General features: G+C 48.2%; 1 protein-coding gene and 1 long non-coding RNA gene across 5 annotated transcripts in view; one reads left to right on the top strand and one right to left on the bottom strand.

The window, feature by feature from the left end:
* Positions 1-8,942, top strand: part of MAP3K3 (mitogen-activated protein kinase kinase kinase 3) — a 37,736-nt gene extending 28,794 nt beyond the window's left edge. For 3 of the 4 annotated variants that reach the window (XM_061442218.1, XM_061442219.1, XM_061442217.1), the window contains exons 15-17: positions 150-279; positions 1,723-1,900; positions 4,196-8,706. In XM_061442218.1, the coding sequence (XP_061298202.1) occupies positions 150-279; positions 1,723-1,900; positions 4,196-4,424 (537 nt within the window). In that variant the 3' untranslated portion in view covers positions 4,425-8,706. Of the gene's footprint in view, positions 1-149; positions 280-1,722; positions 1,901-4,195; positions 8,707-8,842 lie in introns of those variants that run through there. The other variant, XR_009741400.1, reaches the window with a different exon arrangement.
* Positions 1-13,780, bottom strand: part of LOC133262769 (uncharacterized) — a 294,205-nt gene that overhangs the window by 189,288 nt on the left and 91,137 nt on the right. The gene's annotated exons all lie outside the window — the stretch shown is intronic.

Below are 13,780 nucleotides of genomic sequence, written 5' to 3'. Positions count from 1 at the left end.
AGGGCAAAATGCTCTAAGAGCCTCTTAGAAAGGCTTTAGGAGACAGCTGTGTGTATAACCCACTTACCGCTCATGGGAATTGAATGGAGACTGCAAGGTGTGTGGTTTGGCATTTCTTCACCAACCCTTCCTGTTTGCTTTTGGTGCAGGGGTCAGTGAAGGACCAGCTGAAGGCTTATGGTGCTCTCACGGAAAACGTAACCCGAAAATACACTCGCCAGATTCTCGAGGGAGTCTCGTACCTTCACAGCAACATGATTGTGCACAGGGACATAAAAGGTGAGAGCAGCTGATGATTGATGTCTGTCCCACATGCTGAAGGAACTCTGGAAACAGAAGTGTCGGGGCTCCTGAACATGGCTTTGCTCAGTTTGTCCCATTGTGGTCTTGTGTTCATGTGCACAGCTTAAGGAACCTGATGTCCTAGGCTGGGTAAGGGAAGTTGGGCTGTTCTCTCCAGGACCTGAGAGCCAAAGTCCTGTTTCTCAGGTGGTAGGCATACCAATTGCCATCAGGACTCTGTGCCTGTCCTTGACAATCCTGCTTACATCTGGCTCTTGTGAGTATCCTGCCTCATCTGTGTAAGAAACCTCCAGTTTTCCATGTAGAGCCGCTGTGATTAGTCCTTAATCACCCTCTTCCCAGTATAACCCCATGGAGGCAGCCAGTCTCCTTAAGAGTTAATGGCAACAGATGTGGCAGACACCACACAAGTTCTTCTGTGCTCTAGAGGAACCAGGAGGGTTGTTCCTGCCTTCATTACATGCTCTCTGGGCTGGCAAAGGGAAAAGATGATGCTGATTCTTGAATAACACCTTGTACACCACTGAATTCAGCTCTTCCAGTGGGAAAGTGAAGTGATGAAACTATCTCCCAGCAGAAGTGCATTTTCTTTCAGGGCAGAAGGATTTCACATAGGCTCACACCACATAATGGCAACACAGGGTTCTTTATCTTATTGTGCCTTTGAAGGAAGCATTGGGTTTGGTGTCTAAGTCTTAGTTTATGTCCACATATCATAGAATCCCAGACTGGTTTGGGTTGGAGGGGACCTTAAAGCTCATCCAGTTCCAACCCTGTGCCACAGGCAGGGACACCTTCCACTAGCCCAGCTTGCTCCAACCCCCTGTGTCCAACGTGGCCTTGAACACTGCCAGGGACGGAGCAGCCACAGCTTCTCTGGGCAGCTAAGCAAGCTACACTCTTTAAGTTTGCTTTTTATCCTGGTGCTTCATGTTCAGAACCTCTGACCCAGGAGTGGAGATTGACTTGTTTATTGTAGGAGTTCAGAGTGTTTTCATTAGCTGCATCTGTTACCCAGCTGACCAGAAAGCAATGATTGTACTCACCAAAGCAGCATCCCAAGGAAAGTATTTCCTACACAGCTATGTGCTATCCAGCCATCGGCCTGGGGGCCCTGCATAGGCTGAGCTGTTTACAGGCAGTGTAACAATGATGGTGCTGACTCAGCTCTGATTTCCCTTCCCCCTTCATTTCCTTGTGTTTTTCCCCTGCAGTTTTTCCCATTTACAGCCATTAGCAGTTGGCTTGTCTGCAGCCTGCATTACAGCAGTGATGCTTAGCAGCTCACCTGAGGCATAATAGGGAAAAAGCCATACCATGAGCATGGTATTTCTGGGTTGGGTGTCAGCTCCGTCGGCTGTGGATCCAGCAGCTGGATTGCATGAAAACAGCTGTCTCCATTCTTTGTTTCTTGTCCAGGAGCCAATATTCTCCGTGACTCTGCTGGGAATGTGAAGCTTGGGGACTTTGGGGCCAGCAAACGGCTGCAGACAATCTGTATGTCTGGAACAGGCATCCGCTCTGTCACAGGAACACCGTACTGGATGAGCCCGGAGGTGATCAGCGGAGAAGGCTATGGAAGAAAAGCTGACGTATGGTGAGGCTTGAACCTTCTGTCCATAGATCAATTACACCTTTCCTGGAGCGAGATAAGACACACACATTCTGTCCTCCATATATCCAGCTTGTGATTCTGCCTGGATCAGAAGTTTAAGGCAAAGTGGAGGAGTTGGTTTGAACTCAAGACATGACCTGCTGCAGGCTGTGCTTTGCAGTGTCAGCATGCAACTGCTCCTGTAGTTCCTCAGGGACGATTTCCACTCATTCCTCCCTCAAACTGATAGCTGATTTTCTGTTTTCTGACTGATGCAAGGTGTCCCTCCTCCTTATATCCCTCGTAAGAGAGCCTGAGGGTTGGTTAGGGAGAATCCATTCATTTGGTTATGAAATGAGAGGTGTGCTTATAACACACTGGAAATGAACAGAATGGAGAATTTGAGCTTTAGGGGAAAGATGGCCAAACCTGGAATAACACAAAAGATACAGGTCAAGATCAGAGGTGATCTGAACTATGCATGAATGGAAACTGTAGCCATGCTATTATTGGCATAGCCAGGAAACAGCCTCTGTTGAAAGAAGAGGGCCAAATGTCCTGTGTCAAAATGTTAGTTTTGGAGGCCCTAAAAAGGTGAGATGATAAAACTAAACTAAATGACAGTAACAAAAGGTGTGTTTGTCTGTGCACAGTAAAGTGAGGCCAGTGCTGTTTCCTGTACAAGCAGGGAGTGGAACGAGCTGAAATGTGTCTCGTATGGAAAGAGTTAAGTTCTGCAGACTCTCCCAGATGGGATGCTTGGGGAGAGAATGGAGCACGTGCCTTTCCCCTTGGGTTGGTGCAGTTGTGGATTTCCTCTTGGTGCTGACATCGGTCCATTCCCATCAAAGAGACGCTGCTGTTGGCTGGGCTCCAGTTCCTACAATCCCAATGGTTCTTTAGGGGGGTCAGAAGTTTCCAGTGCAGCATTAGTCCCAGGGTGGATGTGCATGGCCAAGAGGCTCAAAGACGTAACAGATCTGAGCCTCTGGCTTTCTGCCACTGCTGCAGGCCCCTCTCCAATTTTCTTTTTCCTAAATAGCAGAATATGTGAGCTATTTGTTATTGCTGGAGTGACTTGACATGAAAAACATTCCTGCCGTTTGCTGAGTATCTTAAAGAAACCGGATCTGCTTAAACGGCATAAATCAGTCTAAACAATAATATATCCCTGCTCGCTTTTGAGCAAGCCCCCAGCACTTCAGCACACATGGTTTGCATTTTCTGTACTCTCTTCTAGTAAAGTCTTAAATGGCTGGAAACCAGTGTAAAATGTTCACGTTGGATTTTAAACCTTGTCAAGAAATCATTTTTTGCATATTCACTGGGTTTAATTCCTTTCCTTCCTTGTCTTGGCAGTTGGTGCAAGCCTGCAGCTGAAAACGTCTTTGCTTTGCTTTTCACTTCAAAAGGGGGTTTAGTTTAAAGGTACAAGAGGCAATTTTGCCTTTTGTGTGGAGCGATGTGATCAAAAAGGACTGGGTATTAGATCTTCACTAACTGCTTTTGCTTAATCTGTGGCCTGGAGGAAGCAATTAGTCCTGAAACCCTTCCCTGTGGAATATTGGCATCCCACTTGTTTCAGAGAGGTGGCTCAGCTGCGTCCATCCCCATCATCTCCTCCTTGCCTTGAAGTAGCCTGCAGAGCTTCATTAACTGTAGGAGTTTTGCCTTAATGTAATAATGCGTGTGCCCCAGCATGGTTTAACTTGCTGCCTACCCACTTTGGAGCCGTTACGACTTTACTTTTTGACTGCCTACGGTGGTTGGTTTCCTCTGAAGTGGAGATATTGGGGCATTCTGAGGCTGTGCACTGAAAAGGGATTTGACTTTTGGGGATCAACCAGCTGGGATTCACTGGAGCTTGGTTAAAAAGTGTGGGTTTACCTTAGACCAAGTGCCTTAGAGAAGTACCAGGGGCAGCAACACCTAAATACCACTGAGGTCAAACAGCACCTTGAGGGACATCACTTGTGCACCTCGTGTCCTCTGTTGTTAATGCAGATGTTTGCTGAGAGGAGAGTTTGAGCTGAAGGTAGCTGGACAGATGGCACTGAATGGTTCTTGGTGCAGTGAGGAACCAGCCTCCCTGTCTCAGCACTTCACTGCTGAGCTGACAGTAAGAAAAGCAGCAACCTTGGCAGGTCTGGCTCTGTGCCCACGTGGGGTTTGTTGAACACAAAGCCATCTTCTAGCTGGTTTCAGAGCAGACCTGGCCCTTGCTGTTCACTGCTCAGCCGTTCTGTGTGTTCTTGTGTGTCAATCCTTGCTTCTTGTTTTCCTTTCCTGCTTTTCCAGGAGCCTGGGCTGTACTGTTGTGGAAATGCTGACAGAGAAACCACCCTGGGCAGAGTACGAAGCCATGGCAGCCATCTTCAAAATCGCCACCCAACCCACCAACCCCCAGCTCCCTTCCCACATATCAGAACATTGCCGGGACTTTCTAAAGCAGATCTTTGTGGAAGCCAGGCACAGACCCTCTGCTGAAGAGCTGCTCAGACATCAGTTTGCACAGCTCCAGTACTGAATTACCTCCCTCGCTAGCAGCTCCTGCTGGGCTCTCCATGCCCCGTCTGGTCTAGTTGCAACTGCCCATTGTGGTGCTGCATCTTCCAAATGCCAACTCAGCTGGCCTAGTCCTTTGGGGAAGTTTATGCCAAGGAACCTAGGGTCTGCTCTTGTGCCTGATACCTTTGTTTGCTGGACTGATGTTTGTTCTACTGCCAGCGGTCGAAACAGAGCTGCATTTTTGCCCTAGTTACCTTGATGTGAAATTGCAGCTGGCTGCATGTTCTCTGCAGGCCCAGGAATGGGAAGTGTCTCACTGGTTGAACGGAGAAGAAAGCTGAACCAAAGTGGGAACTGGAAGAGCTATGCTCTTCAGAAGAGAAACGTGCAACAGCCATCCAGACCAGCTCTCTACGTGTGGGTCACTGTTCTCCAGACTTGCTAGGGCTTTAGAGGCATCTCTAGGACATGACTCCAGCAAAAAGCCATGTGTCATTGAGCGTGCGCTCGCTATATAATGATCTATTTTTCTTCTGAAGTATTCAGCATCTGAAGGTGTTCAGAAAATACTGATTCAAAAGTATGTGAATAGTGTTATTTTATAATGAAACCGTGGATTTGGGGGTAGGGGTGAGGGAGGTCTTTCTAGCTCAATGGCAGGATAATCAGCAACGTTTCAGCAGAATGCAATCACTCCAGGCCCTGAGATAAGGGCTCTGCCACTGATGTTAGAAAATCCAGAGCTTGATTTCCAAGGCTCAGTCTGTGCTAGCATTAAGACAGTGTCAGTTTGTGTCCTCAGAGCCAACGAATCTGTGCTCCTGCTTCATCTCCCTTGGACTGCTGGGTCCAAACAAACCCTTCTGGAAGGGAGTTCTGTGGAACAGCTTTCTGTCACACCTATCTTTTGGGCTGGTAGCTTCTTACCATCCTTTAAACCAAAGAGAGCTCATCTGGTGCCCAGGAATTTACTTCAGGAAGAGCCTATGTGTTTCTTTGAGGTCCTGGCCTCATAGAAATTTGAGATTTTTATGGGGAGGAGATGGAGCTGGACACTAGGTTTACCTGTGCACAGTAAGTTAGAATCAAGCTCAACCCTTCAGTGTGTGTGCTTTGTTTTACAGATGTGCAAGTGTTCCTTTAAGATTGCCATAAAACGTTACAGCCCTATTTCGAGAAGCTTTTAAATCTAACAGTGAACAGGAGAGAGCATTGGCAACGCTAGAATATTGCTATAATTAACTGGAGAACCCACACAGGTACCAAGTGAAAGGTACCGAATCTCTGGAGTTCCCAGTGGCTCACTGACCTTCAATACTCTGTTGATTTGGGCACTAATAATCCTTATTTCACTCCTAAAAGACCAGCACTCCTGGGGATTCCTGGAGTAATTAGAAGTTATCTGTGTGAAAGGAAACGAAGGAAACGTGGTATTAGCAAAAATACTGATTTATAGAGCATTACTGAAGGGGTTCTGCTCTTGGTTTGGAAACCATATTAAGGCTCCACATAACCTCCACTCCTCCCCCATAAAAACTTGAAAACTGCTTTCCTAATGCAGTAAAATGAACAGGTTATAGGTGAATACTGGTAGTAAGATAAGGCAAGTTTTAATGAAACCTTGACCACATGAGAAAGACTGGATTGAATTCAAAGGTGGGGGGGAAAGAACCTTAAAAATGCCAAATAACCAAAACTCCCTGAAAGGGTTTAACAACCTGAAGTGGTTTTTGTGTGCCAAACTCAGAGCAATGTGTACTCAGTTGTTGCTTTCACTTTGAGGCTCTCCTGCACTACTACAAGGATGCACTGTGTAGGTTGTAGGCACTTAAGGGGGATGCCTTTTAGGAAAGCTCTTGTTCCATAATTTATTAATTCTAGTGAGGGCACTTCTATTCCTCTGTTCCAAAGCTGGAGCTTGACTCCACCTTGTCAAAAGACATGGCTGACTTATAGCCTGCACTTCACTGTCGCTCACATCCAAGGGAAGCAAGGGCACGACGCTGCTACTCTGTGACAGGGAGCTTTTTACACCACTTTGCTGGGGGATAAATGGCTGCCTGTGTTGCAGAGGAATGTGAGATTATTCCTGTAGTCTGGATGAGAGGAATAGGGGAGGCAGCGCTCTTCAAGCCTTGCAGCTGGCACCTACATATACCAAAGATTGGAATTCATCCCACTTCACCCTGCAGACGTACAACAGCGATCAGGAGTGTAGTGATGCTGCCTGCACAGGTTCCTCTCTCCCCTTGGCTCGGCCTCACCAAATTGAGACCTTCTTCCATGGTCTTTCCCTTGCTGTCCCACACATTGTGTTCTGTGAGAGAATGGGGCATGAGGAAATGGTGTCACTTTTAATGTTTCAAAGCAACTAAATCCTCAGGATCTGTTGTGGCTTTTACCTCATACACGTCATGGAAGGCTGTTCCAGAGCAGAGCAAAGAGCATCCTGGGCTGATGGGCTCAGTCCTCTCCCCACCAGAGCATCTGGTCCTTCCCACCACCTATGCTGAAATGTGCCTACTCCGTATACACTTGTGTTCCAGTGTGTAGTAATGAAAGCAAATAGCAGTTGTACAGTGACAGAGAACATGGGGTGCCAGCTTGGACTTCCTGTATCCCAGCACCTGACCCAATGCCATCTCTTCGGCACAGGAACAAGCCAAAGCATTACTTCTATGGTTGGAGATGCACTTTTATGAATGTAGTTTCTATCGCTCTTTTTTTTAGCTCTTTTTACATCATGTAAACGGTGATGCCTCATACTTTTTTGGTTTATTTATATGGTAAAAGATCATATTTGGTGATTTTTATATATAGCGACTGTTACGGGGCGGGGGGGGAGGAGGGGAAATACGTTTTGACTCCTTTATGAACTTACAAAGGAAAAAAAGCAGCTGGTTTTGCAGAGAATTTGCTGATGGTTTAGAACAGGTAAAGCCAAGCCAAAATGCCACCGTTGTTTCCTCACAGCCTCCTGGGGATGGGAAAGATCTGGACTCCAAAGTCCGTTGCTTGAGACCAACACTTACACATGGCCCAGGCAGCAAAAGCATTTGAAGTGGACATAAATGTAATGACACCTCTGGATTGAATTGCATCCGACCTCTTTATCCTGGCAGAATGGGATGAAAAGCTGGGAACAACCTCATTTAGGGGAGTGCCAGGCTGACCCTGAGCTGGTGTTTCCATTTAGTGCCATGGAAGCCTTGGCAGTGCTGGGGTAAAGGCTGGGCTTGATGATCTTACAGGTCTTTTCCAACCAAGTTGATTCTGTTGCAGGTGTCGTGCTGTGCTTTGTGCTGTTGCTTCCAGGGAGGGGTATATTGAGCAGTGAATCCTGGATGGAAGGGGCTGCAGAAATGGGGAATATTCTGCTTGAAGATGAATATCTTGGAGGAGTCCCATTATCCTGAGACAGTTGGAACTGAGCAGGAAGATGTCTGAGATTGCCATCAAAAAGGAACCTGGGAGAATGGGGGATTTGCTTCTCCCCGAGTTGTTAGGAAACAAACTGTTGGCATTTTGGTCTCGGTGTGACGATTCTGAGCATTCCAGGTTATTTGCTTGTTCTCCAGTAAATGCAGCCTTTGCCTATTCTAGTGGCAGCAATTTGGATTATTCTTTTCCCATTTTTGGAGTACTTTCCCCAAGGACTTGATGCTCCAAACAAACAGCTCCCATTGCCATTAATAACCAAAACAAATGGACCAAGAGGGAGATTGGTACCTGCTCAGGTGACACATGGGATTCCCAAGTGCCCAAAGAGCCAGGATAACATGGAAATCTTCAATAAACCCACCCATCCCTGCTGTACACGCTGATCCTGGCAGGCAAAGGCCAGATCCAGGAGGCTGAATAAGATCCCAGGGACTGGTGCTTAGGTTAATAGCTGCTGCATGGGAAGGTTTTCTCTCTTTGGATACAGCCCTGTGGTACCTGCCCTTGGAGCTGGGAGCATTCAGTCTGTCTTTAATTGTCAACCTAAAATAGTTGTCCTCTGTGGTTTAATGGTGTTTGGGCTTCAGGTCTTCAAACCCCAGCCTTGTTCGGGAGCAGATCTCACTGAGCAGCTCTGATTTCCCAGTTAGGAAAGGTAAATGTGCCTGGGGGGCAGTCCAGAAAGGGAGAAAGGGACTTTATTACCTGTCTGACATAGGGTGGAGCAGGGAGAACTGCTTTAACCTGGATTGTGCAGAAGACCTTGAACCAGTAATCTATATGTACCGACCGGGGGCTTGCAGTGCAAAGCCAGGCCAATGTATCATGTTATTTACAATAAAATTATCATTTATATGAAAGCCTTTGTTTGGTGGTGGTTTGCACACAGTGTCTCTTATTTCCTGTGCAAGTGGTGCCTCAGGATAAAGTTAATAAGACAACTTGTTTTCCTTCTAACTAAGGACCTGAACTGATGGAAGGTGTTGTTCCTTTCAGGTATTTATTCTTTGGGACAACTGGAGCAGTGTCCTGTCAGTGAGGTGTTGCTTCCTGGATCAGGTAAGCACGTGTGTCCTCTACAAGGCTGCCTCTGAGGTAGGTGACATTCAGCCTTGCAGGAGAGGAACTGGGCTGCTTTTTTGGCTCTTCATGTGGAGATCATAGAATCATTTAGATCAGAAAAGACCTTTGAGATCACTGAGTGCATTTAAGATCATTGATCATCTCAGTCTCCTCTCTGGCACGCTAAAGCCATTCCCCCTTGTCCTGTCATATCATATCATGAGCTCCCTTCCAGAAAGGGAGAAGTGGATGGTCTTGCACTGAGTGTACCAAAGATGTGGGACAGGATGAGCTCTGCTGTCCCAGACTGGCAAGAGGTAACCACATTTCCAAGTATTTTCAGGCTGCATTTCTTTTTTCCAGCAGCACTATCTTAGGAAAGGACTGAAATAGTGCTGCTTTAAATTCATCTACCTCACTTGCTGAAATGCTCATTTTTCCCTTGTGCAGGTCCTAGCCTTGCTGTCACTTCAGCAGTGGTTTGAATGCCACCGTGGTCCCTCGAGATGCTGTCCCATGGGTCCTAATCACAGCCTTCCCTCTGCTCGCCTTTCCCAGGCCATGGTAGAGCTCGTTGCTATGTTGATTAAACACTGACGTGTTTGTAAGTGTAAAATGTGCTCAAATGAGAAGAAATGGGTTAACAACCTGATGCAATAGAGCCCCCTCCCTGCACATGAAGTGAGCAGATGCGTCGTGCTTGTGGGCTGGTCCAGAGCAGATGAGAACCAGACAAGTGAACTTGTCCTAGAACACAAGTGGCTTGTGGAAGCAGAAATAACCACCTCCTGCTGCTTCCTGCCACCCTCTGTGAGTGTTAGAACCTGACAACCCTGCCTTTGCTGAAGGAGGAACTTGGAAGTTGCCTTCACTTGAGGAGGTGCTTCCCAAAGCTGGTGCCTTCATTCTCCTTTCCGCTCTGTATGTTCAGTGCTTAACATTTGCGTTATGAACACAAGGTTCACACCTTAGGCTTGCAGCATGGCATGTTTGCCCCTGGTCTCCCCTCCTACTCACACCCCTCTAAAGTCGATAGCTCTATAGTGACTCTGCTTTCCACAAGTGTGTATTCCTTGCTTGAATCTTTACCATACCTGGCTATAGGTGGTGGCTGGGAGAGAAGAACATCTGGAGGCTTGGGTTGAAGGTTGATCAGCCACAAAGCACTGACCAACACACAGAAAAATGCAGCTAAAAACCTCTTGTGCCTTTCCTGATTGCTGGGGATGCGTGTTCTGTGCATAGTGTGGCCCAGGGCAAGGTGACACGAGGTCCATTTCCTCTGTACAGCCACTTCTGAAGCAAATAGTTTCAAGTCTCTATAGGGGTTGGCTAACACTACACTGCTGTGGCTCGAGGAGAGTGAAGTCTAAACTAGGAACGGTGTCTTCTGGATTTGGTAGTGCCTGGGTGTGGGTGTATTGCATTATATCCAGGAAATGCTGGCACGGTGAGCTGTCCTGCCACTTGTTCTGCTGTTGATCTCTGCCTGGTGCTCTGTATCTTGGCCAGAACTGGACATCTGCACGGTATGGATGTAGATGGATTCTTACTGATTTATTGTTTTCCAGTTATTCCATGAATCTGCTGGCTTGAGTTTCCAGGCTCTGGGAAATGTCCTTTCCTGAGCTCAAAGGCAGGTTGGTAACAGAAGCCTCATGCTTGTATGGGAATGCAAAGGGTTGTGGTGGTCGTTCATTGCTCATCAGTTGTGTTGTCTCTTCAGCGGTAAAACCAGGTCTGCTCGTTGGAGGTGCAGGCAGCTGTGAGCCATTTTCTGTGCTTCACGTTAAGGGAACAGCCCTTGTGCTGCTATTAAAGCTGCTGCTCTTGAGCTCTCGCTGCGGCGCCCTGGAGCCCAGAGAGCTGTAGCATCCTCTGCTTTGCCTCCTGCTTCTCTGCTGAGGATATGTCCCTGTGGAGCTGCTGCACTGCTTTGCTGTGCTGGAGCAGCACAGAGAAGCCCCAGCAAGGAGCAGCTCATGACTTGAAAGGAAGCTTAAGACACAGAATCATAGAAGGGGTTGGATTGGAAGGGACCTTAAAGACCATCCAGTTCCACCCCAGACACAACAGGGACGTGGAGCTATTGGAGTGAGGCCAGAGGAGGCCACGGAGCTGCTGTGAGGGCTGGAGCAGCTCTGCTCTGGAGCCAGGCTGAGAGAGCTGGGCTGGGGCAGCCTGGAGAAGAGAAGGCTCCTGAAGGGGAGACCTGAGAGCAGCTCCAGTGCTCTAGGTGAGTGTTGCAGTGACTGTGCCTGCTCAGAGACAGGGGGGTTGCAACGGGTGGGAGGCATTCAGAAAGGAGGGTTCCAGTCCCAGGGGCATGAAACCAGCTCTCATCATAAATCAGCTGGATTTAGCTACACGTTTGGGACATAGAGACAATGCTTTGGCCTTTCTTTTATTCTGTTTTAATCTGTCTTACAGAAACCTCCCATTGGGAGCCGTTTGAGGCTGTGTGCAGAGCCTGGCGTGTGAATCATGGCAGCAGGGGTTGGCTCCTTTGTGTGCAGCAGCCCCTGTGAGGTGTAGCTGTACTGAACGCCTCTGGCCCTGTGTGAATCTGCTGCTCACCAGATTCTCTTCCCTCCCCTCAGCGGTGGTGCCTGGCTCAGGTCGCCACAGAATCAGAAGCCAATAGAGCAGGCTGAGGATCTCAAACCCTGTGCTCACACACATCCTCCTTCCACTGCTGCCACGTCAGGGAGAGATGGCTGTGCCCCTGTGGGAACGGGATAGGTAGAGAATGGTGTACTGCTGCTTCTGGTAGCTCTAGAGATGTACTAATGTACTACTACTAGTAGTTCTAGCAGCTCTAGAGATGTACTAGTGCACTACTAGTTCTGGCAGCTCTAGAGATGTAGTAATGTACTACTACTACTAGTAGCTCTAGAGATGTACTAGTGCACTACTAGTTCTAGTAGCTCTAGAGCTGTACTAGTGCACTACTAGTTCTAATAGCTCTAGAGATGTACTAGTGCACTACTAGTTCTAGTAGCTCTAGAGATGTACTAGTGTACTACTAACACTAGTAGTACTAGAGATGTACTAGTGCACTACTAGTTCTAGCAGCTCTAGAGATGTACTAATGTACTACTAGTTCTAGCAGCTCTAGAGATGTACTATTGTACTACTAGTTCTAGCAGCTCTAGAGATGTACTAGTGCACTACTAGTTCTAGCAGCTCTAGAGAAGTGCTAATGCACTACTAGTTCTAGCAGCTCTAAGATGTACTAGTGTACTACTAGCACTAGTAGTACTATGGATGTACTAGTGTACTACTAGCTCTAGCAGCTCTACAGATGTGCTAATGCACTACTAGCTCTAGCAGCTCTAGGGATGTACTAGTGTACTACTAGTTCTAGCAGCTCTAAGATGTACTAGGGTACTACTAGCACTAGTAGTACTATGGATGTACTAGTGTACTACTAGCTCTAGCAGCTCTACAGATGTGCTAATGCACTACTAGCTCTAGCAGCTCTAGGGATGTACTAATGTACTACTAGCTCTAGCAGCTCTACAGATGTACTAATGCACTACTAGCTCTAGCAGCTCTAGGGATGTTGTACTACTAGCTCTAGCAGCTCTACAGATGTACTAATGCACTACTAGCTCTAGCAGCTCTAGGGATGTGCTAATGCACTACTAGCTCTAGCAGCTCTAGGAATGTACTAATGCACTACTAGCTCTGGCAGCTGTAGGGATGTTGTAATGTACTACCAGCTCTAGCAGCTCTAGGGATGTACTAATGCACTACTAGCTCTGGCAGCCCTAGAGATGTACTAGTGCACTACTAGCACTAGTAGTACTAGAGTGCTACTGTCTCTAGACACAGTTCCGAATGCTGGGGAGGAAAGGACTGAACCAGACCCTTGTTGTTCTTGCTTAAAGAAGGTTTTGTCCCCCCCCAAAGTGCCCTGGTGCAGTTCAACCCGCCCTGGACCTGGGGGCCCCGCTCTGCAGGCAAGAGCAGCAGGCAGGCGAGGCGAGGGATGGGGAAGTGAGGCCAGCAAGGAACAGGAAGCGAAACCCAGGAGCCTGCTTTCGTTTTCTAGGGCAACCTTCGGCAGGAAGAGGCCACAACGCGCCCAGCACCACCGAGCAGCGGGTCCTGGTTCATCCCAGCAGTGATGCGGTGATGGGCAGGAAGCAGCGTCTGTCACCGTGTCGGCTGCGCCTTGATGTGAGGAGCAGCACCTGCACCACGGGGACAGCCAAAGCTCTTGGTGAGGCTGGAGCTCAGGGAGCCTTGCCAGGCTCTGTGTGTGCGGTCCCTGCTGGGCTCACGGTCCTGGCCTCTTAAAGGAGATGAAATTTATCCACCATGAGGGACATGGGGCTCCTGGGGTCACCCAATGCGTCTCTGAGCCCCAGGGGACTTGTGGCCTGGGTTAAGAATGTCTCTGTGTACCCTCAGTTCCTCCTGGGCTCCTCTGGACCATCCATATCCATCTGGTTCTCTCTTTGCTCCTGGTTTTGTGGCTGGTTCTGGATTCTCTCCATCAGTGGGAGCTGATGTTATCGGCTGGTGAAGGAATAGAGGCTCTTGCTGTGATGCCGAAGGCTCTGGGGGCTCTGAAAAGCCCGATTCTTGTAGCATGTGAAAGATGAGGGGTTCCTTGAATGCCTGCTCCCCCAGGCAAGGCTTACACATCGTGTGGAGGAAGGCGGTAAATACAGACCTGTTGGAGACGGTCCAGAGGGACGGGCTTCATCCAGACCAGAGCTCATCTTGCACCAGTCAGCCCAGAGGGAATGGAGGCAGTGTCTGCTTGCAGAGGCTGGGCCCATTGATATTGATATTGGGAGAGAGCCACAAAATGTGTGCAGGGCAGAGGGGTGGATCTAGTTCATGGGATGGAGAATTCCC

This window comes from Pezoporus flaviventris, unplaced genomic scaffold (genome assembly GCF_033815535.1).
Source record: "Pezoporus flaviventris isolate CSIRO_AGI_PZ_B2104156 unplaced genomic scaffold, CSIRO_AGI_Pfla_v1 ptg000223l, whole genome shotgun sequence".
Lineage (NCBI taxonomy): Eukaryota > Metazoa > Chordata > Aves > Psittaciformes > Psittacidae > Pezoporus > Pezoporus flaviventris.
Note: the sequence above shows the minus strand (reverse complement) of the source record. Positions and strands in the feature narration are given on the sequence as shown.